The sequence below is a fragment of the Sus scrofa genome, chromosome 5 (assembly GCF_000003025.6).
Source record: "Sus scrofa isolate TJ Tabasco breed Duroc chromosome 5, Sscrofa11.1, whole genome shotgun sequence".
Classification (NCBI taxonomy): domain Eukaryota; kingdom Metazoa; phylum Chordata; class Mammalia; order Artiodactyla; family Suidae; genus Sus; species Sus scrofa.
In genome coordinates this window covers 7,850,915-7,876,589 of record NC_010447.5, presented here as the reverse complement: position 1 = coordinate 7,876,589, position 25,675 = coordinate 7,850,915, and the positions used below count along the sequence as shown (strand labels likewise).

Below are 25,675 nucleotides of genomic sequence, written 5' to 3'. Positions count from 1 at the left end.
AAAACCTACAGCCTGCATAGATAGTCTAAATGTCTTGATTTTTTAGAAATTATGGTAGTTTTTTTTTTTTTTAAGTAAGGCTTCATAAGAGTTTTTTTTTCATTTCCCATTATAGGTATACCTGTCATTTACTATTACAAATCAGTATGATGGTTGTAGCTTCCGAAGAAAATAGCAACAATTTTATAAAACAACGCATATTAATATGGTTTCTGAACATTTAGGAACCACGAGTTCTAGAGAAATCAGTCTGCTATTACTCCTTCCTATACCCAGTTTCTCTACTTCGTGAACATATGCAAAAGAGGTCCACATACATGCTATTCTCTGCAGACCTTTTATTCTACCTGTATCCAACACCCTTGTCAATGTCATCCATCCTTGTCTTACATACTATTATCCTCTGAAAGTTTTATGAAGTTGTTGGTCCAACAGATGGGTGGCTAGCTCTACTCAACATATGGCATAGGAAAAACAGCTCTTAGGCAAGACAAGAAGATGTTCCTTCAGTCCCTTTCCCTTATCTGACTGGGAACTGTGAGATCCCCCCTTAGAGAAAAGCAAACAATCTTTTAATCTTTATTAAGAAAAGTTAAGGGGCTGAGATGATCTAGAAGTAACAAGATGATCAAAGAAGGAAGAAAGAGTTCAAATACTAACTTCTATTCCCAAAATAAATATGCACTTGCCCACAGAAAGCAGAGAACCAGAATACAGAGCAGGGGGGGAAAAAAAACCCGACTTCGCTTAACTGGGAACTATTTCATCAAAGACAGATGGGAAACATTCAGATAAGCATACTATCTTGTTTAGAACACAAAGCTCAACAGATCCGTGGGAGGAAAAGGAAAGGCAACCTGGAATGCACAGGATATATGAACAGAAAGACTTGACTAATAAATGACTCATCATGGTTTTATTTGTAAAACCAGAGAGAACAGAACAGTAGCACTCCTGCCTTTTTGTCCATACCCTGTCTATAATGTGCAACCTGAGAGCATCTGATCCTGTCTTCAGATGGATATCTTGTGTCTTTCAACATACTATCTAAGCATTCCCAGAGGAGAACAGTGAGACTAATTCTGCCAGAGACAGTATCTGCCAGAACCAAGCAGTCTAATTTTCCTTTGAGTGAAGGCCAGTGGATGGGAAGAAGTTGCCAAATGCCACTTGTATGAATCTTCCAAGATATTCTCTAAAACAGGAAAATGCTACAGATTACATTTTAGCAGAAGTCTAAAAATAACAAAAGAACATTCCCTATTTTTAGATATCTAACTTAAAACTTTAGGAACACTAAAAGTAACAGAAATCATTAAAAACAAACTGGAATTTTAAAAAATGTTTTAAAAGACTTCTAAATTGGGAAAATTGTTTTTTAAGAGACAGAATTTCAAAAATTCTGCATTCCTTCTGTTGACTACCTCCTTGCTCAAATTTCCCCATCTCCAAAATTTACAGTCCCAACCCTATGTGTGAACAGAACATTTCCAAAGAGTCAAAAGGTGATACAGCAGGTTTACCACAACAGAGAGAAAAAAAAGCTAAGGACAATTTTTGAGATGTTTTCACAAAGAGTTATTTTAAAAAAAAAGAGTGTAGGCTGGTGACTAAAGACAGTACCGTATAGAAGAGCAAAAGCAATTTAATTTCATAAAAAGCAGCACTACGGACAATAACAAAATAGCTGATTAAAGAAGACAAACAATTTTTTTCTTACATGTCTCCTAACAGAGCAGTCTTAAGATCAGTAAGCATCTAATCAAAGCTGAGCCTGAATATCTAGAATTTGCAATTAGGAAAAAAAATTAATATTTTTCACAATAAAAATCTGAAAATGAAGACAATTTATGTTTACCCTCCTTCTATCTTCCTCCCCATCTCCATCCAATCCTAGTACAAATATGCCCAACGTTTTTCAAAAAGCTTATATGGCAAATAGGATTTGCAGGAAATATGGAAATTACCGGACTGTACAGCCATCATTAACATCTCAGGTTCCAGTAGCGTCATGACAGATTCTTCTCAGAAACAACAGCCCACAAATATAATGAAAAATTCAAAGTCACAGAAGAAAGATGTTGTCTTCAGAGGCTACCGAAGCTTTCATAAATTCAGTCTCATGCCTTGTGCTCAAATCAGACTGTGAGAACTCACTCCCCTTCTGAGTGCAGTTACCAATTTATCCACCCTTCAGGCAAGTTAAGATGGCACAGAGTTGAATTACTGCCGACAGGAAACCAAAAAGCACTCAAGTTAAGACATATGAAGTGTGGTTAGAACAGTGAGTGAGCTCCTCCCCTTGCTAGTCTCTGGGGGGAGGGGAGAGACGTACAGAAAGAGACCTGCAGAAAACAAACTGCTTTTTTTTCCCTCTTTTCAAGAGAAGATGAGGTTTTGTTGAACACTGCTGCTAATGCAGTTCAGAGCAATAGATTAAACACAAGCCGAAGAACTCAATCTTGTGGAAGACCCAGCCCTATCAGCTGACCCAGGAATGGGAGGCAGGGTGGGACTTAGGCTCACATGAACACCTACATACAAAGAAAAACGTATGGGGAGTAAGTTTTTTAAGAAAGAGTTCCAACGGCTTTTTCATCTGTGATATTTATAGATAACAGGCTAAGGAAGTTGAACATTTAACTACAGACGCGCAAATATTTCTCCACCCCCATTCCAATTAAAATATCTGTTTCAAAAAGTCATCTGAATACATTCCAGAGCTATAATCTGTCTTTCAGATCTGCCAACCCCCCAAGAGAGCTCCTTACTTATGCCACTGGATCTGTGAACAGACAGCTCACCGATGCTATTTGACTTTTCCAAAATGCTTTCTGATCTTGCTGGATGTTTAGAACACATAAGACGACAGTTACAATATATATATATGAATTTCCCTTTCCTTACAAAGAAACTTCAATTCTTTTTCCACTAGCACAGAGCAGGATCTTCCAAATAAAAGCAAATATGGGCATTTTACCTTTCATTGCAAAAAAACAACAAAGTCTTTCAAATTACAGCAATTTTCACTTATCCAAAATTAAAAGCTCATTCGTTCCCTTCACAGTACCTTTTACTGATATTCATAATAAGGACATTAAGATGCCTTTTAGCATATTTGACTGATTTCTAAATAGCTGAAAACTAGAGATCCATTTTTGGTATGTTTAACTAGAATTCCTCAGTTTTTCTGGTTAAGCAGCAGCCGTATCTTGAAAGCCTACTGGGCAAACTCAGCCGAGCAAATGCCTTAATGCTTACATAGTCAAACGAATGATAAATGAAAGTGCTAAGAGGCCTTAAAAGAGAAAACAGTCTCAGAACGACTGAGGGCAATATTCTGTTATTCGAAAAGGGAAAGCGATGCAGATTCAGGGTGGGGGAGAACCTGTGGAGGAGAGAAAAACTTCCTTTCTTTCTCACTCCAGGAACATCATGTTTAGAAGAAAAGCCAGAAAAGCTCTATATAGAACTGTGGGAATGACTCAACAGGCAACAGAGTGGCAGCCAGTGTGGGCTAAATGCTGCTCTGGAAAGATGGAAGCCTTCTCACTGGCCCCTTCTCACAACCAAGCTCTGAAACTATCTTATGATCATCTGGTCAGAGGTTACCAACCAAGGAAAAGCATCCCTAAAAGCTTGAGTCATTCTTTTGTCCACACGTGGGCTGTACAATTTGCTGTGTGAGGGTTTTCCAAATGAAACAAGCTCTCACGGTTCTGTCCTTATAGGAAAATAATACAAATTGGAAGATTCCTGCAAAGAAGACGGTAGGAAGGGCAGAGGGCTGTTTCCCTCCTGCCAAAACTTTTCTCTTTGCTGTAGAGGATGCGTAGAATACTATAGCTGTCAGTATTCCAGTCCTACAGAGAAATGGTGCTGACAGGCATGTGGTGGTAGTAACAACACATCACCTTTCAACTATTTGTTAGCTTTTTCACAGCAATTCCATACCCATTGTCTTATCTGCATTTGGGGATAAAAGGAGGTAAAGTAAAGAAAAACAATTTTAAAGACGGAAATAAAAAAAATTAATCTTCAAAACAAAAAGAAATACGCAACTCATCTTTGCCGACTGCTAAGATTTTTCAATTACCCTGAGGAGTATCAGTACATCACTCACCATGAAAACTGGATTTAAAACAGGTTTCACGATTCGAAAAGTTTGAACTCCTATGGCAACTTCAATTTCACTAATTTTTGTGCAAGTTAGCGAAATTTCCCAGGAAGAGAACTAAAAGCACTTTTGCTTTTAATCGTAACTCTCTAGCTAATTGATGCAAATTTAATATGATCTCCAGTCTCTATTAATCCACTCCAAAGGGATTTAATAACTGCAGGATATCAATAAGGTTTATTCATAAAGCTTTCCTAGCCTCCCCACTGGCTCTTGAAAGGCCTCTAATGTTCATAATCAAGAGGAACCAGACAAGTCCCATTTGACCTTCCTGCTGGATGTGTCATGGTTTCCCTACTCTTCTTAAAGCTTCCTATTTCTTGATTTCCTTAAAAAAAATCCTACCTTCCTACCTTTCTGACCTTTTCTCTCAGAATTTAAATGGCTCCCCTCTCTCTGCCTCTCTCAGGGACACCCCTTTTCTTTCCTCTTACCATAATAGCGTCCCTGGGCAACCTCATCCTTTCTTAAGGCTAACTACCACCGACATAGTGAAGCATATCTAGCTCTGTCTTCACTAGTAAGCTACCAACTATGTACCTCTAGCTGGCTTGACCATCCTAAACTCAGGAAGTACAAAAGCAAACTTCCAGTATCACTGCTCTGCACCAACTCAAGACACAGTGGAACCATCTACCCTATCTTAGGTAACAGTACTCAAATCTAAACCACAAACTTAGACTCCCCTTCCTCCTGCCCCAAACATCTAAGTATAACTAATTATTTTTATAACTTATTCCTCAAATCCATCATTTTTTCTCCATCCCTACAGCTAGTGCTTTATTTTAGGTCCCTAATATTTCTTCCCTGGAGTACAGTCACAGCTTTGTAAAAACATTATAGAAAAGTTCGAACACACATGAAGGTAGAAAGAATGGCATAATAAGCAGCTTGTGTCCTCTATCACTTAGCTTCAAAATTTATCAATACACGCCTGGTTCCTCCTAGCATCCAGCCAATACCAGATCACTCAAGCAAATCCGGGCATCACCTAATTTCATCTTTAGTCTGTATATCTACTTTACTTTATTTTATTTATTTTTCATAGCCGCATCTGCAGTATATGGAAGTTCCCATGCTAGGGGTTGAACCAGAGATGCAGCTGAGCATAGTCACAGCAATGCCAGATCCTTAACCCACTGATCAAGGCCAGGGATTGAACCCACAGCCTCATAGAGACATCAGGTCCTTAACCTACTGAGCCACAGCAGGAACTCCTAGTCTGTATATCTAGAAGATAAGAACTTTTCTTTTCTTTTGCTTTTGCTTTTTGGGGCCGCACTCTTGGCTTACGAAAGTTTCCAGGCTAGGGGTCAAATCAGAGTTACAGCTGCTGGCCTACACCACAGCCACGCAGCATCCGAGTCGCATCTGCAACCTACACCACAGCTCACAGCAATGCCAGATCCTTAACCCACTGAGCAAGGCCAAGGATTGAACCCAAATTCTCATGGATACTGGTCGGATTCGTTTCCTCTGTGCCACAGTGGAACTCCTAAGAACTATTTTCTTAACATAATTACAAAATCATTATCACGCCGAAATTTTTTAAAAATTCCTCAATATCATTAACTATCCAGCAGATGTTCAAATGCTCCCTGCCTCATAAATTTTTTAGAGTTGATTTATTCAAATCAGAGTCCAAGAGAGACAACACATGTATTTCACTGATGTCTCTTAAATCTCATTTAATCTACAGATTCTTACTTCCTCTTTTCTTTTTTATTTGCTGGAAATACCAGATTGCTTTCCGACATTTTGGATTTTGCTAACTGTGCCATTTAACATGTTGCTCTATCCCCTATATTTACAGTAAATTGGGAGAGTTAGAGAATCATGATCCAATCCAGGTTCAAGATTTTTGTTTTTTTTTTTGTCTTTTGCCTTTTGTTGTTGTTGTTGTTGCTATTTCTTGGGCTGCTCCCGCGGCATATGGAGGTTCCCAGGCTAGGGGTTGAATCGGAGCTGTAGCCACCGGCCTACGCCAGAGCCACGGCAACGAGGGATCCGAGCCGTGTCTGCAACCTACACCACAGCTCACGGCAACGCCGGATCGTTAACCCACTGAGCAAGGGCAAGGACCGAACCCGCAACCTCATGGTTCCTAGTCGGATTCGTTAACCACTGCGCCATGACGGGAACTCCGGGGTTCAAGATTTTCACCACAATATTTCATAGGTAGTAGTGTGTACTTCGGCAATAGCCTTTTTTTTTTTTTTTTTTTTTTTTTCCACACCTGCGGCAGTTCCTGGGCCAGGGATCAAACATGCACCACAGATGTGACCAGGGCCACAGCGGTGACAATGCCAGATCCTTAACTCGCTGAGCCACCAGGGAACTCCAGCAATAGCTTAACTGTGCTCCTTCTCACACCAACATTGCCTCCATTAAAAAACATCCTTGTTACATCCTGGACTCTTATTTGTCCTTCAAAACCTAAGTGCTGCCTTCTCCAGAAAGCCTCCCTGATCACACCCTCCATGGAGATGCTAAATACCTTTCGCTCATGCTCCCCCAGAACCTGTGCCCACTTCTATTACTGCTCTTTACCAGATGGTCTAACGCCTCCTTATTAGCAGAGCTTGCACAGTGCCTGACCTGTGACAGCATTCATGAATGTATACCAAATGGAATGAAGAGCCCTATTTATCTCAGAAAATTCTAACAGCACGGGGAAGTTCATAACAAAAGAATCCCTAACTACCAAGGAAAGGCAGGTAGTCCACTACAATTTTCTTTCGAACACATGCTGAATGTGTTATTATTTAGAAAACTACACAAGGAAGACTAAAATTATCCACAGTACTGAGGTATAGCGTTAACATAAATAAGGACCTCCACAGTCTCAGCAATATTAAGTGCTAATGACAATGAAAATTCCCAAATTGTAGGAGATGAGCAGGAGAAACCAGAGGACCAGAGAGCCTGGCTCACCTAACAAAATAAGCAATCCTTTAATCACAGAAAGCTGTTAACTTCACTAACAACTGATATCAACTCCTACGATGGAATATAGTACAGACAGGTATAAACAAAATTAAGAATGCTTTTTTGTCATCTCGGTAGGATTCAGAACACAGAAATGTAATCTTGCTCCCATGTCCATTTCTGATTCAGGTTCTCATAAGGGCATGCAAGAGTATTTACTGAGGTTCAGCTTTACAAAGATCTAATCATCACTGAAATTTCACAGGCTTCAACCAGGTAAGTCTCTCGCCCAGACACCTGGTGTTGGGCAAAGTGAAAACATCCAAAAGATAACAAAACCCAGTACCCAGGCAAGTTGCTACAGGTCCTGGGCAGCTTCCACTTCTTGTGACCACAACTACTACCGATGAAAAACCCAGTCAAGACCTGCAAACCTGGGAAGCTCACACATTATCATAGGTATGCTATTCCTCAGCCTCAGGACAGATGGAGGCTACAGGTGCAGCTAACTTTTCAAAACAGAGTAAGTGTTAAGGACCATGACAGCCATAAATATAAACAGCCAACTCACCCATACAATACGTCTGAAATAGTGTCATTATGCAGTGCCAACGTCAGTGTACGCACAAAGACAAGGATGAATCAGACTGCCAATGCCTCTGCCCTCAAGTGTCTCATGATGGAGTAGAGTAGAAAATCTCTAACCAACAATTAAAAAAGAAAAAGTAATGTGCTAAATAAGAATACAAACAACAAGATAAGCAAATGTAAAAGCAGCAGCAATTAGTTCAAGTTATGAGAAATTTGGATTGCTTCTCAGGGGAAGGATGATGTGAGCTGGGTCTTTTAAAAAAAGTCACCAGAGTTTAACAGTTTCTTTTAGAATTCCCAACTCCACAGATCTGTACAGTCATGAATCATAAAGTAACACAGCCAAAAGAAACCCAATCTTGACCTAATCCAGACCCTTATCCAGAGAGGAGAGACAGACATGTAAGAAACTCTTCTATAAATTCCTGACAAGTAGTTCCCAGTCTGTTACTGGAGTACTTGTGGAAGAACCTTAAAAAATTACGTTTTAGTGAGAAAGGAAATGAGCTGAATGGTCAGAAATGATGAAACAACTATAAACACTTGGAGAAAGACTATTCCTCACTAACTATCAACGAAACACAAACTGAAATGAAAACACTTCAACTAATGCAAACATCTTTTACAAATAAGGCTATCAGTGCTCCTAAGTGAACCGGGCACTCTTAACAGGGCTGACGGAAGTGTAAACTGGTAGGCCACTTGGGGACAGAATGGGGACAACGCATTTCTCCAGAACTTCAACTGTTAACAAGACCTACAAAGGGTTTCACATCACTGTCTCTCTCGCCACTGAGTGGTGTTCTTTCAGGTTTTTTTTTTTTTTTTTTTTTTTTGTCTTTTGTCTTTGTTGTTGTTGTTGTTGCTATTTCTTGGGCCACTCCCGCGGCATATGGAGGTTCCCAGGCTAGGGGTTGAATCAGAGCTGTAGCCACCGGCCTACGCCAGAGCCACAGTAACGCGGGATCCAAGCCGCGTCTGCACCCTACACCACAGCTCACGGCAACGCCGGATCGTTAACCCACTGAGCGAGAGCAGGGACCGAACCCGCAACCTCATGGTTCCTAGTCGGATTCGTTAACCACTGTGCCACGACGGGAACTCCCCTTTCAGTTCTTCAGTGCCAAGTTCTCCCTAGTTAACCCTGAACTGTCCTAGTCCCCCTTTCAACACTCCACCCCACCTCCAGGCTGTGCCCTCTTTCCTTTGTTTGGCCAACCACTGCTTGTACTTTGCCTCTCAGTCTAATTGTCATTTCCTCAAAAAGGCCTTTACTGACCAATGCCCTCCTCCACCCCCCACCCAAACTAGAACCATCCTGATTAGATCTGCTATTCTATATAACATTTTGTACTTTGTTCCCCCTAAGCACTTACCAAAACATGTTACTATGGATTGGTTTGTATAACTGTTTGATCTTCCTCTCTTATACTAACCATAAACTCCTTGACAATGAGAATCTCTTATGTCTTGTTCCTGCCTCTCCAATACTTACTATACAAATGGTGTTCACAGGCACAGAATAAATTTTTTTCAACAATAAAATGGACAAATTCTTTAAGCCAATATTTTCACTTCTAAGAAAATAATCTAAAATGCAGAAAAGACTTTAAAATTTCATCCAGGAGTTCCTGCCATGGCTCAGCAGAAACGAAACTGACTAGTATCCATGAGGACACAGGTCTGATCCCTGGCCTCGCTCAGTGGGTTAAGGATCCGGCACTGCTGTGAACGGTGGTGTAGGTCACAGACTTGGTTTGGATCTGGCATTGCTGTGGCTGTGGCACAGGCCAGCAGATACAGTTCCGATTCGACCCCTAGCCTGGGAACCTCCAGGCTGTGGGTGCAGCCCTAAAAAAATAAGAAAAAAAAATTTCATCCAAATATTAGCATAAGTGTGAAAAACAGAAAATGATTCACATGTCCAATCAGTGGGGCAATTAAATAAATGACCGCACAGAATGGAAGTTTTACACACATTCAAAATGTTTCAATGACTGAAAAATCTTAAGCTACAATCTAAGTGAAAAAAAGCAGGACACTCTATATTATTAGCTCAGTTATTTTTGAAACATACATTTGGAAAGAAGACTGGAGGGAAATGAACCATGCGCTAATAGGAATTTTCTCCAGGAGACAGGGGATGTATATTTGTGTGTGTGTGATTAAGACGGAGATTCTCGCTGGTTATCTGTTCTCCAGGAACTAGCACATTTGATGCATACATGAGAATGGGAAATTGATTATCTCTAAGTACTAAAATGAAATAGGTTATGAAATTCTCTAAATCACATTATAAACAGAATAACTCAATGAAATGACATGCTTAAGATTTGGGCATTTTCACATTGGCTTGAAGACCTAATCAAGAAAATCCTTGACATCCAGGCTTCCTGAGGAACATAAGTAACAAACCCTTTCCCCCTTCCCCAAGAAAATAATGTAATTTGCATCAGAAACTGCCCACTCAAAATCTTTACTTCTCCCAGCAGTTAATTGGTGCTGCCTGTGCAACACCAAAGCATGAAAGGATACAGTGTACCCTTGCAAGAAAAAAATACATTATCTGCCCTTGCTTCCACTGGCTACACTTGTGGAAAACAAATGAGTACTTCCTAAGTTTTACACAAAGGAGAAGAAAACCTCTGAAAGGAAAAGGAGTGTGTCCTTTTCACTCACATTCTCTCCCGTTTACTTCTCTTTACATAATTCTTCCCATCCCACCCAGCATAGCACATAACAGACAATTATAAACTGTATCTGTTATTTCTTCCAGAGAATATTTGGGACCAACAACAAGTTAGAAAATGAAAGAAAATTTAAAGATACCACAATAGCATCAAAATGTACGAAATCTCTAAAAATAAATCCAACGAAATATGTGTAAAAACCACCACACAGAAAATTATAAAACTTCATTGGGACATTAAGAAAATCTACATAGGAGTTCCCGTCGTGGCGCAGTGGTTAACGAATCCGACTAGGAACCATGAGGTTGCGGGTTCCATCCCTGCCCTTGTTCAGTGGGTTAAGGATATGGCGTTGCCGTGAGCTGTGGTGTAGGTCACAGACGCGGCTCGGATCCCGTGTTGCTGTGGCTCTGGCATAGGCCGGTGGCTACAGCTCCGATTCGACCCCTAGCCTGGGAACCTCCATATGCCGCAGGAGCAGCCCAAGAAATAGCAAAAAAAAAAAAAAAAAAAAACTACATAAAAGGAGAAAAATACCACATTCGTGGTACAATATTCAAAAGATGTTCCTTCTCTCCAAACTACTTTATAGATTTAATGCAATTCCAATCAAAATTCCACAATGACTTTAAAATTCATGTGGAAATGCAAAGGGCCAAGAATAAGCCAAGAAAGAGACACTTGGGAAGAGATGGGAGGACTGACTGTTCCCATTTAAAAGGACCAAGTACAGGTATCATAATGAAGACTGAGATGCAGTGCAAAAGCACAGACAGACAGACCAATGGAAACAATGAGTTCAGAAAGACATTCAAACGTGGGTAACTCCTTGATATGCAAAACAGGCAGCTCTGCTGATCAGTGGAAAAGATTATCTTCAATAAATAAGAACTCATTTGGAAAATAATTAAGTTGGGCCTTACATTATTCCCATGCAAAAAAATTAAAATACAAAGGTAACTATAAAACTCATAAATCAATTACTTTAAACTTAGAAATTCTTAATTAAAAGATACCATAAAGAGAATGATAAAGTTAAATCATAGAGTGGGAGAAGATATCTGTAACACATGTAAGCAACAACCAATTAGCATTCAGAATATATCAAAGAACTCCTAGTAGTTAATAAGAAAAACAACAATATGGTAGGGAAAAAAAGACAAAAAAATGTCACCAGGTATTTCACAAAAGAAACACAAATGGTCAATACATATAAGAAGAGATATTTAATCTCATTAGAAAACAATAAAATGAGGGAGTTCCCGTCTTGGCTCAGTGGTTAACAGATTCAATTAGGAACCATGAGGTTGTGGGTTCAATCCCTGGCCTCACTCAGTGGGTTAAGGATCTGGCATTGCCATGAGCTGTGGTGTAGGTCACAGACTTGACTCGGATCCTGTGTTGCTGTGGCTGTGGTGTAGGCCGACAGCTGCAGCTCTGGTTAGACCCCTAGCCAGATGCCGCGGGTACGGCCCTAAAAAGACAAACAAACAAACAAACAAAAAAACCCCAATAAAATGAAAATCAAGAACATCATAAGATATCTTCACATAACCAGCAGAGCACTAAGTATTAAAAATCTAACAAATACAACTGTTGGCATGCATATGGAGCAGTGGGAACTTTCATATACTGCTGGGGGATGTATAAACTGGAAAATCCACTTTGGAACAGAGTTTTTAGTATTACCTAGTAATTTTATGTTACTATATATTATAGGAACTTCCAGTCCTATGTATGTACGTATGTATGTGTGCGTGTGTGTGTGTGTGTGTGTACATACACACACTCATGCACCAGGATGCACAAAAAACATTCGCAACAACAGTTATAGCCTAACCCTGGAAACAATCCAAATGTTCACCAGAAGAATGGATTTTTTTTTTTTTTTTTTTTTTTTTTTTTGCTTTTTAGGGCTGCACCCATAGCACATGGAGGTTGCCAGGCTAAGGGTCTAATCAGAGCTACAGCTGCCAGACTACACCACAGCCACAGCAACGCTAGATCCCCAACCGGATTTTTTTTTTAAACTAAAGCCATACATATAAATGAACAGCACATACACTGGGCATTAAGAAGAATACAGAATTATTCCACTCACATAAACTTTGCCTAAAACAGATTGTTTAGAAATAAATACATAGTAGTTAAAGCAAATGATTTGCGGTAAGTCATAATAATGGTTACTCCTAGGAAGAGATGGTGCTGTGATCAGAAAGGAGCATATGGAAGGTTCCTTGGGGCTCACAATGAGCCGCTGTTGAGCTGAGAGGTGGTTACACAGCTCTTTGCTTTATGTAAACTATCAGGATTTATGTATTTTCCACGTATATGTTATTATCTGCCTCCTCCCACACACACAAAAAGAAAAAGTCATGAATAGTAAAATATCTCTCGCTAATCTAATACCAAGGGGGGTGATTAGTATAAGAAGCTCTTTCAGCTGTGCAGATCTAATTTCAAATGTTCTGTCCCATTGTTCTCTATATTCATATCTGCTGGATCATGAACAATCTGTGATTCAGAAATAAAAGTTCCTACAAGTGTAGACAAAAGTAATTTCTTGTAGGTGACATTTCAAGTCTTTATTTACTCAGTCCTGGATGGGTTGGGAAAAGGCTCTTTCTCAATAATAAGAAAGCAAAATGCAAAAAATTCAAGTCATCCAAAGTTCTCATCAGCTTTAATAACCAAGCATGGATGTGTTAACTAGAACACAAGTGAAGGATAGCTATGGGGGGGGGTTGCTGGGGGACCAAGCAGGAAAAAGGGAAGGTAAATCTCACCATTTCCAAAAAATTTACCTGGTATTCAACCCTAAAAACTATCCCCCGTAGTTAGAGTAGATGACTAGCCCCAAATTTAGTTTATAGGCAAAACCAGTAGCTGTGGTCCAACTTATTTTTCTTTACACCTTTCTCAGTGTCTCATTTACTGTATGCACTTTATAAAAATATCTGAATAATAATTTCCATACTGGTCACATCAGTGAACAGTAACAGAATCGTAGGAAGGTACAAATGACTGTCCTGAAATAAAATTTTTTAAATCAAGGATAAAAGGTCACGAGTATAACCCCCAAAATGCCAGCTTTCTCTTAGAAACATTTATAAGCTTGTCATCCATTCATTTATCTATGTAATGCCTTCTGAATAATGCATCCCAAGTAATCACTATTCACTGTGTCTTAAATCCGTAATCCCCAAACTTCAACAGGCATACCTCTTAGGATAGAGACAAGTCCCCAACTTATAAATGGGTTATATTCCAAAAGCTCATTTGTAATTTGATCATTTGGAATATGGAATGTACTTTCACACAAAAGCCATGAAATATGAACTATGGCAAAATTCCCAGGCTTGCCCACAAAAGCCTATAAGGTAACTGAAATGCAATATATTTGCAATGCAAAAAAGGAGCAAATGGTATTTCAGTTCCTATCCTAGAGGCTCCTGGAAATAGGCCTTACGCAGTCTCAGCCAGTTCTGAAACTCATTCATTCTTGAAAGATTTTTATCAGTCAGTATAAAGAAGGGGTGGATATGTAGAGAAAAGACAGCCAAAAGAGCACTGCGCCATTAAAGGAAGAAGCAAAGTAAAACTTAAATTTTCCATTATGACACATTCATTCAATATGTGCCAGAACTCCTGCAGCTGAAGCCAAAGGAGATGGGGTTAGATCATTAGAGAGGTTTTTCCAGGCTTCTCCAAGCCCAGGCTGGACAGGACCCGCAGGTATATCAATTCTGTCTTTCAGACCTAAGTGCTTAGCCTAGAAGAAAACAGCGAAGTAATATTTTAACATACACTTTGAAACGTCCCTTCCAATTTTTTCCGATTAAGCCAATAAAGGCTGGGTTAACCAAAAGCATTTCCTCTCAATAGGGTTTCAACTTTTTCCGTTTGGGAAACAGACATCAGGACTTTCACTGCTTGCTGCCCTGTAAGGACCTTTGCTAAGTCAATGAATTTCCATAAGATATGCTTCGAAATGAAAGAGATCTGAGAAGTCAATCACTCCACCTTTTCAACACACCATATACCACTCATGAAAAAGCACTTCCTCTAACCCTAGAATTCATTTAGTTCTAGAACGCCAAACCTTCCAATTTCATAATCCTCTAATGTGAGGAAAAAGAATAATGCACACATGTATGTGTAACTGGGTCGCCATGCTGTACAGTAGAAAATTGACAGAACACTGTAAACCAGCTATAAAGGAAAAAATAAAAATCATTATATATGTAAAAAAAGGATTTTCCATTTCTCTCTTACCTTTACTTTCCTACAAATTAAGCATACAAAGCATACCCAGTGTAAACGATAATGATGAATTTTTTTTTTTTTTCAGCAGTACATACAGCCTTCTTTTTGTGACAGAAAGAAGCACCATTCAGGTGCACAAAGAGAAAAGCCAATTATGGGCAGGAAAGCACTGCAACTAGATACTAACAGTACTGCCCCTGTCTAGACATTCACCTGATGGCTGCTGGATGGAATAAAAAAAAGAAGACAGTATGAAGTTTCACCAGGGACACAGCTTCCTAGTTTTCTTTACCAATAATTTCCATTTTCTCCTTATAACAGAATCTGATTTTGACAGCTATTTTAAGGATTTCTGCTAAGCAATTAATATTTCTGGCCATTGACATACATTCCACCATATAAGGTATTTTTCTGTAAGCATCAAACTTCTTATACAATTTTTTTTTTGCTTCTTAGGGCCGCACTCACAGCATGTGGAGGCTCTCAGGCTAGGGGTCTAATCGGAGCTACAGCTGCTGACCTACACCACAGCCACGCCAGATCCAAGCCACATCTGCAACCTACACCACAGCTCATGGCAACGCTGGATCGTTAACCCACTGAGCGAGGCCAGGGATCAAACCCACAACCTCATCGTTCCTAGTTGGATCGCTTCCCCTGTGCCACCATGGGAACTCCTTTATAGATTATTTCTTTGTTAAGTCACTGTCCTCCCCTTCAGCGTTGTTCTAATACCAGTATTTCACCACGGTTGCCTTTCCAATATTGAATACAATTTCAATCTGGGGGTTTATTTTCTCCTATCAAAATGTGATCATTATGTTGTACACACCGTTCCATTTGTCTGTTAGTTTCAAGTATCCATATTCTCTTAGAAGCATGCGCACAATTAATGAGGGCTCCTGGCAGTTAGGAAACCATTCTAGCAACCATAGAGGTTGGCTCAAACACAGCTCCAACTAAGATAGATGATCTAAATCAGAAGTTTTCAACTTGTGCTCTTTCGAGAGCAGCCTAAGAGGCAGGATGCCAAGTAAGGGGGGTTCTGGAGTCTCCATTCAGATTTCATTCAACCAGAGCAGCTGTTTTACACACTGGACTTATAAATAAAATCTCTAATGTACAGAGATCTTCAACTTTAAAAAAAAAGTTACTTAAAACTTCTGGTCTAAATGTTTTACCACTAATTAAGAGAATAAAAGAATTACTCCACAAAATACTTCACCTATACAGAGATGGACACAGAAAGTCTTAGTTTCAAATAATCTAAACCATGAATTGTTTAATTTTTTTCTTTTCAAGTTTTTTCTTTTCTGTCCAGAAAGAGTCAATGATCACTCTTTTCTTAATTGCCTAAATGTAAGAAATAAATGTTTCAGTGAATTAATAGTTCTTTCACCATTCATTCATTTGCACATACATTCAACAAACATTTATCAAACACTATACTCTTAAGATCTTGCTATCAAAATGCTGACCTCAGACCAACAGCACCAGCAATCACCTAGATGCTGGTTAGAGATGCAGAATCTCAGGCCTCACCAGATCTACAGAATCAGAATCTGCATTTAACAAGCACCCTTGCTGATTCATTAGCACACTAAAGTTTTTGGCTCAGCACTAACGATACCACAATAAATAAGACAGACACAATCCCTGATTTCACAAAGCTTCTCATCTAGTCAAATGTGATCATTATAAACCCCTAACCTAAGTTGGAATCTGAGGAAGAAGTACTACAAGAAGCAGCACCTACCTCTGCTTCTTGACTACACAGAAATGTTACCCAGAAGAGGAGAAGCAAGGTCATTCCAGGAACAAGAAACAGGACCTGAGAATTCCCCTGCGGTGCAGTGGGTTAAGGATCCAGCATTGTCACTGCAGTGGCTCAGGTTGCTGTGATGTGGGTTCAATCCCCGTCCTGGAAACTTCTACATGTTATGGGTACAGCCAAAAAGAAAAAAGGGAAAAAGGGGGACATGAAGTGGAACTGAGATGTGAAAGTGTATCTCTTATGGGAAATTCCAAATCTTTTTCTGAGAGATAAGGGGCAGGGCAGAGCTGGCTCTGAAGGTTTGCCAAGATGTAGAGTCTAAGGGGAGGAAATGGGGAACCACTAATTGATTTCAAGCAGGAGAGCAGCAACCTCAGTCATCCCAGTGGACAGAGGGACAAGATTAGAAACAAAGAGAGACCAGTTAGAAGGCCATCCTAGCAGAAATCCATGTATGACATTACTAAGAATCTGAACTAAGTGGCAGCTGTAAGATGGCAAGAAAAGGATGAATTCAGTAGATACAAGCATTGCAGAATCTACAAAAATTGGTGACTGATGGCTGGGAGGAAACACAGAGGAGACAGAAAGGAGATGGAGCAAAAAATTACTTCCAAAAATAGCATATTATAATCTTTCTGGAGGACAATTTGGAAATAATGATTTTTAAAAATTAAAAACTTCCGGTATTCCTGTCATGCACAGCAGAAACAAATCCAACTAGGAACCATGAGGTTGCAAGTTTGATCCCTGGCCTCGCTGAGAGGGTTAAGGATCCAGCGTTGACGTGAGCTGTGGTATAGGTCACAGATGCAGCTCAGATCTGGTGTTGCTGTGGCTGTGGTGTAGGCCAGCAGCTACAGCTCTGATTCAACCCCTAGCCTGGGAACCTCCATATGCTGCGAGTATGGCCCTAAAAAAACAAAATAAAAAAAATAAATAAATAGAAAACTTCATACCCAAACATGCTACTTTTGCAATCAGAAGGACAAAGTGTTCTTTATGTCCTTATCTTTTCATCTGCTTCTGGGAGCTTGTCCTACAATCACCTGCACCAAGGTGTTTACTGCAGTATTATTTATAACATAAAAAAATAAAAAGGTAAGAGTCTCACATGAGACTGGCTAAATGTCATTCATACACTATTCAAATATCAAGCAAACTGAAAAAGAATGGATATATGTATATAGATAACTGAGTCACTTCGCTGTATATCTGAAATCAATATATTGTAAGTCAACTATACTCCAATAAAATTTAAACAAAAACAAATATCAAGCAGAGAAAAAAATGTTTTTAAAAACAATTGAATGATAAAGCAAATCTCATGAAAACAATTTATACAAAGTAAAGATGCATAAAAGTAAATGAATTTTGAACAAAAGTAAACAAAAATAAAAACTGAGAGAAAATATATTAAATACTGCCACTGACTATAACTGAACTGCATAATTATGAGGAATTTTTATTTTCTTTTTTCCTACACTTTAGCTGATTATAAAACAAAATTCTTAAGGTTTTCATTCAGAAAGAAAACAAAGCAAAGCAACCCCCTGGTGTGAACATGTGGGTAGAAGATGGTGGCAATTCCTACAATGAAGAAAGAATTCAGCAGGAACGCAGTAAGCTGATGAGTTTAGCTCTGAGTCTGTGGCACACCCAGGGCAGGGGTTCAAGAGACAGCCCAGCAAATGAGTCTGGAGCTCAGGCCAGATACTTGTCCTGGAGATGTAACAGGGCATCAGCAGCATATAATGGTGGTTAGAGCCAGAGTTCTGGGGAAAACCACTCAAGGTAAAGATATAGAGTAAGAAGTAAGGAAGTCCTAGAGCTGAACCCTGGGGTGTAACAAACTTAAAGAGGTGAGTAGACAAAGAGAGCAAAAGATCTGAGCAGAAATGGGACTGGCTGGAAAGACCAAGTAAAGCCAGTAAAGAGTAGGGTCACAGACAGCAGCAGAGGGAAGGTCCAGGTCAGAGGGGTGGCCAACCAGGTTAAATGTTACAGAGGGGTCAAACCGACTAGAGTTCTTTTCCAATCTACAACCCAAAGCAGTGGCGGTTTCTGAAGAGAGGGAGGGACAGAAGTGAGGATGCAATAAAGTCTTTGGAATTTGGGAAAGTAAAACACGGTGACTTGAAAACTGCTCTTTCAGGAGCTTGACCACAAAGGGAAGATTAGAGAGCCGCTGTTGTTCAAAATGGGAAGATAATTCAGTTGATTTCTATGCCAAAGAGCTGAGAGGGAAAGGCTGAAGATACACCAACACCTCTGCCCCAAGAGCAACAGCTGCCCTCTGTTCCACTGAGACCATCACAGCTGTCGGCACCAATTGTCTCCACTTCCTGCCCAAGAGAGGACAGTTGTGTTGTCTGCTATCTGTCCTCACCTTCACTGTCATTCCTCCTATCCCAGAGGAATGCTGGTCCTTACTCCTGCTCAAGGCAGAGCCACTATCTTTGGATTCCATCTTTTGGCATCTCCCAGGAACCTTGCTCCATCAGTTATCCTCTCTCCTTTCCCAATTTCAGCTCTTCCCTCTGGACTGACTCTTTCCCCTTAGCACATAAATAAGCGGAACTTTCTGCTATCTTGGAGGGAAAGTATAGAAGTTAGAAATGGGAAAAAAAATACCAAAAAACTTGAGTGTTCACTATTTCCCAAAACAAAAAACGCTTGAGTTTCCACTACGTTTCCCATTATAGACGTAAAAACACTGCTCTTACTTCTTAGTGGATGAATCAAGTAAATCATTCACCTATTTATTCAATAAACATTCACTGGGTGTCCACTATGAGCCAGGAGTTGAATATACACCATGAACAAAATAAAGTTTCTGGCCTCATGAAATACAGACCATAAACATATATACATACACACACAGTACAAACACACACACAGATGAGAGGTACTCAGAGGAAAAACAAAGCAGGACAGAGAGTAATGGGAGGTACTATTTTAGATAAAATAGTCAGGAAAAGCCTCCCAGAGAAAATGACATTTGTGTAGGAACATCAGTACCACAGTAAGGCAAGTACCAAGGCCCTGGGGCAGGAGCATACTCGATATGTTCAAGGAACACCAAGAAAGTCAATGTGGCTGGAACAGAGTAGAGTGAGCTGGGGAACAGAGGTCAGAGGTGATACCAGGACCATGTTATAAGAACTATTGGAGTTCCTGTCGTGGCGCAGTGGTTAACGAATCCAACTAGGAACCATGAGGTTGCGGGTTCGATCCCTGGCCTTGCTCGGTGGGTTAACGATCCGGCGTTGCCGTGAGCTGTGGTGTAGGTTGCAGACGCGGCTCGGATCCCGTGTTGCTGTGGCCCTGGTGAAGGCCAGCAGCTTCAGCTCTGATTCGACACCTAGCCTGGGAACCTCCATATGCCTCGGGAGCGGCCCAAGAAATGGCAAAAAGACAAAAAAAAAAAAAAAGAACTATTATTCCATCATATGCCCCATGGGAAGGCATTGAAGGGTTCTGAGAGGAGTGTAACAGGTCTGATTTCAGAGTTCAAAGGCCCCAGTCATGGTGCTGAGTGGAGAATTCCAGTTACAACACAGAGTGATGAAGTATAATGACAAAGGGCAATTGGGCAAAGCAAAAGAGGACACCTAACCCTGAACATGGGTGAGGACAGGCTTCTCAAAGGGAGGGATGTCTGAAAAGAACACGAAGGACCAAGTGAGAGTTGGCAAGAAGGCATGGGGTGGGGGCAGAGGTGAGGGTGGGTTCCCAAATAGAGAGCAGAGCTGTAGAAAAGTGATTGGAGTTTTGCAAAGGTTTGGCATTTCTATCCCTCAGTATCAAAACAGCCAAAAAATATTTTATAGGGAGTTTCCTGGTGGCCTAGGGTTGAGGGTCGAGGCTGAGCATCTGACATCATTACTGCTCGCATCACTGCTGTGGCGCGAATTCAGTCCCTGGCCTGGGAACTCCAGCATGTTGTGGCCAAAAGAAAAAAATTATAAAAATATACTACTTACAGTGTCTACCTCCAAAAAAGATACTAGAGAATAAACCTAGTAAATTATGTGCATGACCTTTATGGAAAAAATTATAAAATCTGTGGATAGATATTAAAGGAGGCCTATTTTATTTTATTTTTGGCCACACTCATGGCATGTGGAAATTCCTGGGCCAGGAATTGAACCCACATTACAGCAGTGACCCAAGCTGCTGTAGTCACAACAAGTGGATCCTTAACCTACTGTGCCACAAAGGAGCTCCTAAAGACGGCCTATTTAATTGGAGAGATAAACCTAACTCATAGACAGAAAGACCCAATATTTAAAATGTATATTCTCCCCATTAATCTATAAATGATGTTTCAAATCAAAATCTCAACAAGTACACCCAAAGACATGTACAAGAATTTCACAGTAGTTTCCACTGTGGTGCAACGGGATCAGCAGTGTCTTTGGAGCTCTGGGACGTGGGTTCGATCCCTGGCTTGGCACAGTAGGTTAAGGATCAGCACTGCTACAGTTGCAGCTTAGGTCACGTTTGTGGCTGGGATCTGCCCCCTGGCCTGTGAACTCCACATGCCTCAAAGCAGCCAAAAAAAAAAAAAAAAAAAAAAATTTCACAGCGGAATGATTCAGAATAGACCCAAGCTAAAACAAACCAAATATCCATCAAAAGTAAAAACTGACAAATTACATTCATAAAATGGATAGATTATAGCAACAGAAAATAAACTATAGCTACACACAATTCAACACAAATGAATTTCAAAAACATAAAAGAAGCCACCAACAGGATACCATACAGCATAACTCCATCTATATCAAGTTTAGAATCAAGCAAAATTAACCTATTGTGTTAAAAGTCAGGACAGCAGTTTCCTCTGGGCAGGAAGGAGGGCTACGGATCAGGAAGAAGCAAAAGGGGTGATTCTGGGGTGCTGCAAATGTTTTATTTCTTCATTAAGTTGTAATTACACGCAGGTGTATTTACTCCGTGATAACTCAACAGCCACAATGCTTACAATTTGTGCGTTATTCTGTATCAATACTATGCTGCAATAAAACGGAAATGTATCCGTGCTTGCAATTTACTTTAAAATGCCTTCAAAAAAATAAGGTGGATGATGGACAAAGGAATGGACAGATCTATTATAAAGCAAATATTATAAAGTGTTAATGGTAGAATCTAAGTGGTGGATATAAAGGTGTTTATTTTAAAACCTCTACTTCTGCTGTGGCTCTGGTGTCTGCTGTGGCTCTGGTGTAGGCCAGCAGCCACAGCTCTGATTAGACCCCAAGCCTGGGAACCTCCATATGCCGCAGGAGCAGCCCTAGAAAAGGCAAAAAGACAAAAATAAAAATAAAAAAAACAAATAAACTTGGTACCTCCACAAAAAAATAAATAAATAAAATAAAACCTCTACTTCATCATATGTTTGAAGTTTTTCATAATAAAATGTTGAAGGAAAGGTTTTTTTGGAGAACTTCACAAGCTGATTCTAAAATTATGGAAAATTAAAAGGGTAAGATTAGCCAAAACAACTTAGAAGAAGAAAAAGGCAAGGAGAGCCCCAATCCTAACAGATAGAATTAGTAAGTAATAACAACTAAAATGAGGTAATATGACACAGAGATGAAGAGAAAGACCAGTGAAACAGAACAGAGAGCCCAAAAACTAACTCCTGCACACAGAGAAACAAAATAAAAGTGACATTAAAGATCACTAGGGAGAAGTAGAACTGTTCAATAAACGGTGATTCGTAGACTAGATTAGAAGAAATCAGAGAGTAATGTTAACAACTCACAGGGAAAATAAATATTCAACAATAAGTACAAGTTGTTAAAGACTATTATACAATAAAGTTATTTCTCCAATTAATATATAAATATATATAGTTTACAAAATGAGATACATATATTGCTTAGGAATATATTCATACAGTAAAAAAAAAAAAAATAGAGAAACACTTGCAATGAAATACCAAATTCAGGGTAGCAATTACCACTTGGGGTGGGTGAAGACTCAGGGAGTGTACATGAGTTGTATGGTACATGGGTACATAGGTATTTGCTGCATTACTCTTTATACCTTTTAAAAATCTTAAATACTTCATGACAAAGTATACTTTTTTTAACTAACAAAAGTCTGAAGTAATAGTACATGGTTTGTACTAAAAGCAGTTAAATAGGTTAAAGCAAAGACTAGGACTAAAGGAATAATGAGAAAAGCTTAAAAAAAAAAAACAAAACAGAAAGCAACTAGGTCCTGAAAAGCCTCATAAAACACATCCAGAAGCTTACTTTGTTTTTATTCTGTAAGTCAGTCACTGAAAAAGTATTCCGCCAGGGAGTTCTGGAAGATTACTCCAACAAGGTATGGGATAGGGAAAGTTTCCTAACAACACAGGCTGGTTTACCACTTAATCACTAATCTTAGCACAATTTATAATACAGTGATAATAAATATTTGCTGAACTAATGAATTTACAGAAAAGGGAGGGAGAAGCAAAGAAGTAGGAAGACAAATTAGAAAGCAATTATGATAACCTAGGCAGGAAATGCTGGGTTAACAATGACCACCTATACTTGTTGTTTCTCTAGTTTATAAGAAATACTGGAGTTCCCATCGTGGTGCAGTGGTTAACAAATCTGACTAGGAACCATGAGGTTGTGGGTTCGATCCCTGGCCTTGCTCAGTGGGTTAACGATCCGGCGTTGCCGTGAGCTGTGGTGTAGGTCGCAGACGCAGCTCAGATCCCACGTTGCTGTGGCTCTGTCGTAGGCCAGTGACTACAGCTGTGATTAGACCCCTAGCCTGGGAACCTCCATATGCCGTGGGATCAACCCTAGAAAAGGCAAAAAGACAAAAAAAAAAAAAAAAAGAAAAGAAATACTAAGATTATAAGAAACTTTCAAAAGATGTAAAATAAAAGTAAGGATCTATGACATTATAAACATGAAGACCTTGGTTCAAATCAGGCAACTGAGTAATTCCATATCTACTCACCATTCTTCCGCTCACTAAGTGGAGGCAAATTGGGGTTCCTGCCAGGGTGGAGGCCTAGGGTCAGCTCGGGCTGCAAGGAGAGCTCCTGCAGTTCATTGGCAACAGCCTCGCTCTGGGGGCTGGGTGCCGCAGACAGGGACACCAGCACTGGTTCATCATCATTTTCGCCAGCCCCTCCTCCGTCCAGCCCATTCACAGCAATGACGGAAGGGGGCAGGCACACGACGCTGGAGAAATCCACCTTGGCTTTCGTGATGGCAACCTGGAAACGGAAGAAGAAACAAGTTTGGATGTGGAAAAGAGCCTAGGCCATTGCGTACATATTGAATACTGATATTATAAATTATATTATTGGCAGGCTACCACTATTCTTATAAAAAGCTTTTTGTAAAGTAAGCTAGCATCTTTATTTATTTACTTATTTATTTATTTTTAGCCACACCTGAAGCATGAAGAAGTTCCAGGGTCAGGGACTGAATCCAGGCCACAGCAGTGACAATGCTGGATCCTTTACACGCTGAGCCTCTAGGGTACTCCTAAGCTAGCACTATTATTAAACTAATATTTACTATTCCACACTCACAAAGTGCATGAGATTTCAAGTCCAATACTATCCTCAACTATATCAGTTAGAAGGAGGGAAAATTTCTTTAAGAAAATTCTCAAGCCACTGGATTCCACAAAGAAATATAGATATTTGTTGGCTAATGGATATTAGATCAAATTTTTTATTTTCATATAATTTTAAAAGGTTACTTTCCATTTACTGCAAAATATTAGCTACACGCCTTTTTCAATACATCCTCAAGCCTATCTTACACTCAATTGTCACTCTTCCCCCTGCATACTGCCCCTACCATGGTAACTAGTTTGTTTCTTATGAGTCTGCTTCTTTTTTGTTATATTCACTAGTTTGTTGTATTTTTCAGATTCCACATGTAAGTGATACTGTCCAGTATTTGTCTTTACTTTCAGACTTGTTTCACTTAGCACAATGCCCTCCAAGTCCAACCATGTTGCTGCAAATGGCAAAGTATCATTCTTTTTTACGGCTGAGTAGTATTCCTGTGTGTGTACGTGTGTGTGTGTGTGTGTGTGTGTGTGTGAGACATTTTCTTTGTCCATCCATCTGTTGACGGATGCTTAGGTAGTTTTCTTATCTTGGCTACTGTAAATAATGTTGCTAAGAACACTGGGGTGCATGTATCTTTTCAAATACTGTTTTTGTTGTTTACCTCAAATATTTTAACCTACCTGAACATTTAATCACAGTACCTAGGAAAGGGATATTCAAAACAAAACATATGGCAACATAAGAAAGAACAAAATCTTCAAATATGACAAAGACTACAAATAACATGAGAGTCCTTTCAACAACATGGGAATTAATGGTTAAGTGAATTAAAACTCTATTCATCCACCAAATCCTGTGGAATGATTAAAAATAATTTTTACAAAGCATTTCAAATGTGGAAAATGTTTATCTAAAGTTAAGTTTAAGGAAAGTAAGATAGAAAAATGCATACTCATATAAAAATATCACACAGAAAAAAAAACTAACAAAAAACATAAGGAGGTTTACCAAAACACAAAACAGGTTCTGTTTGGACTATGAACATTTTTACTTTCTTTAGTTTCCAAATGTGCTCCTAAAACACATATATTGCTTTTATAATGAAAAAGCTATAATTCTTAATCTAAAGAGGGGAACTAAGAGTCTCCTGCAGACTTCAGTGAGGAGTTACACATAATTTTTGGAATCTAATATTTTCAACAAAATATTAGAAAGCCATGAAATGCAGAAAGGCACTGAAAACTAAAAGGACCATCACATTCTACCTTCAGGTAAGACTACAGTGTGCCCAAATCTGAATGCAGTTCTGATTGGTCTTCATAAAACATCAAAGGAATGGAAAAGATCCAGATTAAAGCCATTAATATGGGGGGGGGGGCTGACGTTAAGAAAAATAAAGATATTAAGGACTCTCTACTCCACAAAGTCTGAAAGAAGGTTAGTGAGGCAAGTTTAAAAGGAAAAAAATATACATTAGGAACTCAATAGCCTTAAGAGGCAGTATGGACAAACTTTGGGAAAAGAATTTTTAAGGGTTTGAACAATTGGAGGAATTACAAAACAACAAATGTCTATGAAGTAAATCCAGAAGCAAACCTTCAAAGAATTTTTTCCCATCATTTAAGGCATGTCTCTGTGTGTACTGGGAAAAAACAACTGTTGTACATAATTCATTTATCTGGCTTTTCTTTGCCACTGAC

At 39.5% G+C, this 25,675-nt stretch overlaps 1 protein-coding gene across 4 annotated transcripts in view; it reads right to left on the bottom strand.

The window, feature by feature from the left end:
• Positions 1-25,675, bottom strand: part of MKL1 (megakaryoblastic leukemia (translocation) 1) — a 224,578-nt gene that overhangs the window by 99,338 nt on the left and 99,565 nt on the right. For 3 of the 4 annotated variants that reach the window (XM_021092835.1, XM_021092836.1, XM_021092839.1), the window contains one exon: positions 23,402-23,663. In XM_021092835.1, coding sequence (XP_020948494.1) covers positions 23,402-23,663 — 262 coding nt within the window. Of the gene's footprint in view, positions 1-1,967; positions 5,286-23,401; positions 23,664-25,675 lie in introns of those variants that run through there. The other variant, XM_021092838.1, reaches the window with a different exon arrangement.